Source organism: Penaeus vannamei, chromosome 9 (genome assembly GCF_042767895.1).
Source record: "Penaeus vannamei isolate JL-2024 chromosome 9, ASM4276789v1, whole genome shotgun sequence".
In the NCBI taxonomy this organism is placed as follows: domain Eukaryota; kingdom Metazoa; phylum Arthropoda; class Malacostraca; order Decapoda; family Penaeidae; genus Penaeus; species Penaeus vannamei.
In genome coordinates, this window is record NC_091557.1 from 40,077,171 (window position 1) to 40,079,670 (window position 2,500).

At 41.4% G+C, this 2,500-nt stretch overlaps 1 protein-coding gene across 2 annotated transcripts in view; it reads right to left on the bottom strand.

Moving 5' to 3' along the window:
• LOC138862729 (protein turtle homolog B-like) overlaps positions 1–2,500 on the bottom strand; it is a 321,424-nt gene that overhangs the window by 1,182 nt on the left and 317,742 nt on the right. The window contains exons 15-16 of one of the 2 annotated variants that reach the window (XM_070125747.1): positions 1,349–1,411; positions 130–744 (exon numbers count right to left, since the gene is read on the bottom strand). In XM_070125747.1, coding sequence (XP_069981848.1) covers positions 184–744; positions 1,349–1,411 — 624 coding nt within the window. In that variant the 3' untranslated portion in view covers positions 130–183. The remainder of the gene's footprint in view (positions 1–129; positions 745–1,348; positions 1,412–2,500) is intronic. The other variant, XM_070125748.1, reaches the window with a different exon arrangement.

The window sequence follows — 2,500 nt, forward strand, 5'->3', positions numbered from 1 at the left end:
GGGAGAGAGAGAGAGAGAGAGAGAGAGAGAGAGAGAGAGAGAGAGAGAGAGAGAGAGAGAGAGAGAGAGAGAGAGAGAGAGAGAGAGCTTTTCAGGATACCCTTCATTTCCCCTAGACTTCGAACCCACCTGCGAGTGGTGCTACCGACGTCTCGCGAAGGCGTCGCCGGAGAGGCCGAGGCCCTAGACGGAGCTTTCCCTCTGGCTGCCGGCGTCGCTCCCCGCCTCCCTGGTGGTGGTGGGCGGGGCCGCGGCCAGGGACGCCCGCGGCCTCTCCGCAGCGCCCAGGGCAGACATGGCGGACGTCGAGCTGAAGCGGGAGGACGCGAAGAGGGGCATGGCTCTCTCCGCCGCCAGGATGTCGCTGAGGCCGAGGCTGAGGCGGTTCTGGGCGTAGGGCGGCTGGGCGGCGGCCGGCCCGTACGAGCCCAGGTCCCGCGAGAACGACCTGGGCAGGGTGGAGGTCCCGGAGAAGTCGTGGGCGTAGTCGTGGGCGTAGGAGGGCAGGAGCATGGACTGCCTCCGGGGCAAGGAAGATCCGGCGTGAGAGGAGGGCACTTCTCTGGTGTATGGGGGGGAGGAGGTAGGGGGAGGGGTCGTGCCCGTGGGGTAGGAGGTGTGCCCACGAATCGGGGGCAGCTCGTAGGAGGGGGCGGGCATGCCGTGGCCCGAAGGCGTGGCCCCCGCGAGTGGGTGCCCGACCATTAGCAACGGGTCGACATCACGGGGCGCCACGGGGGGCTTCTGCAACAGATAAATAAACATCGCATTTAGACATGACGTAGCCCTTAGTCTCTTCGGGGCAACTTAGTGCTTTGGCTACTGAATCATTCAAATTGCAGTCTGATGTCTGGTTTATAGGGAAATGCTTGTACTGTATACACTGTATATTAAGATTTCCTTTGGATAATAACAATGTAGTAAATGCAGAGAAAGCGTGCTGAATCTTCTCAAAATATGTAGACAGAAATTTGTGTGAGAATATCCACCAAACTAACTTAAAAAAAAAGACGAGTATTCATCACTGTCAAAAATGTAATGAAGCTTTCATATATCGTCTTATGTATGGACTGGAAGGAAAGGGAACCACTAGAGACGAAAATCAAACAAAACAAAGGAACAAACTCATTCAAGCAACGAAGCTAAGGTCCGTTGTGCTACGAGCAAAGGATATCCGATTCAAAATGCATCCGATGCCCTTGAAAATCCATCTCCAAAATCTATCGTCCTTTAGAAAGAAATATATATATATATATAAAGAAGATAGATAGGTAGAAAAAGAAGAGAGAAGGGAGAAAAAACGAAAAAAGAACACGCACACACATTTAAGAGCGGTAGTTATTCTTACCTGGTAGCCAGCTAGGTGATAAATAGCTGGCCTGGGTTCACTAGAAAGTGCCTTTAAAAGGTTCTGGAGAGTGAATTCAACCGACTATTAGGGATACTGTTTACCCAGGGGTGTGTTTGGGGTCATTTGTTTTAACCATTAATAATAGCTCATTATAAACCACTACGAGCTGGAAAATGAACTACATCGTTAATGGAGATATACAGGGGGATTTTTTTTTTTTTTTTTTTTTTTTTTTTAATGCAGGTCTTGATATCCCAATTTTGTGGATATCAAGGAATTAGAGGGAATTTCACAGTGGATAATTAGGTGACAGAGGTTTCTTAACTAGACATAATAATTTTAAAAAATGATTAAAAACAGTATATTTGTCTGCATGCTTGTATGTTAGGTGTTTAGTAGGTGTGTATGTGTACAAAGTAACCGACATTCCTGTTTTATACAAGCAAATGTACTAGTACATTTAGCTTTATTTAGTATAACGACATATGAATATTGAGACAGAGAAAATCATGGAAAATGGAAAATTGTGAAAAAAATGGACTGACAGAGAGAAAGGAAAGTGCATAGTCACACACAAACACACACACACACATATAAACATATGTATATATACATACATACATACATATATTTATATATATATATATATATATATATATATATATATATATATATATGTATGTATATGTATATATATATATATATATATATATATATATATATATACACACACGTATATATATATATATATATATATATATATATATATATATATATATATATATATATATATATATATATATATATATATATATATATATATATATATATATATATATATATATATATATATATATATATATATATATATATATATATATATATATATATATATATATATATATATATATATATACACACACACATATATCGGTCGGTATAAGGCAATAGTGGCGAGTGTTCCTGATAACTGATATTATCAAAGGCACTGTTTGACATCGGACACATAAAGAAAAAGATAGTGGCGTCCTGTGGGTATTCTATGCATAGATTTATGCGAACGTTTGGAATGTATGCATAGTGTTCCGAAAGGATGGAAATGCCAGAGGATAAAGACACAAATGCCTGAAAGATATACACTCAGGATTT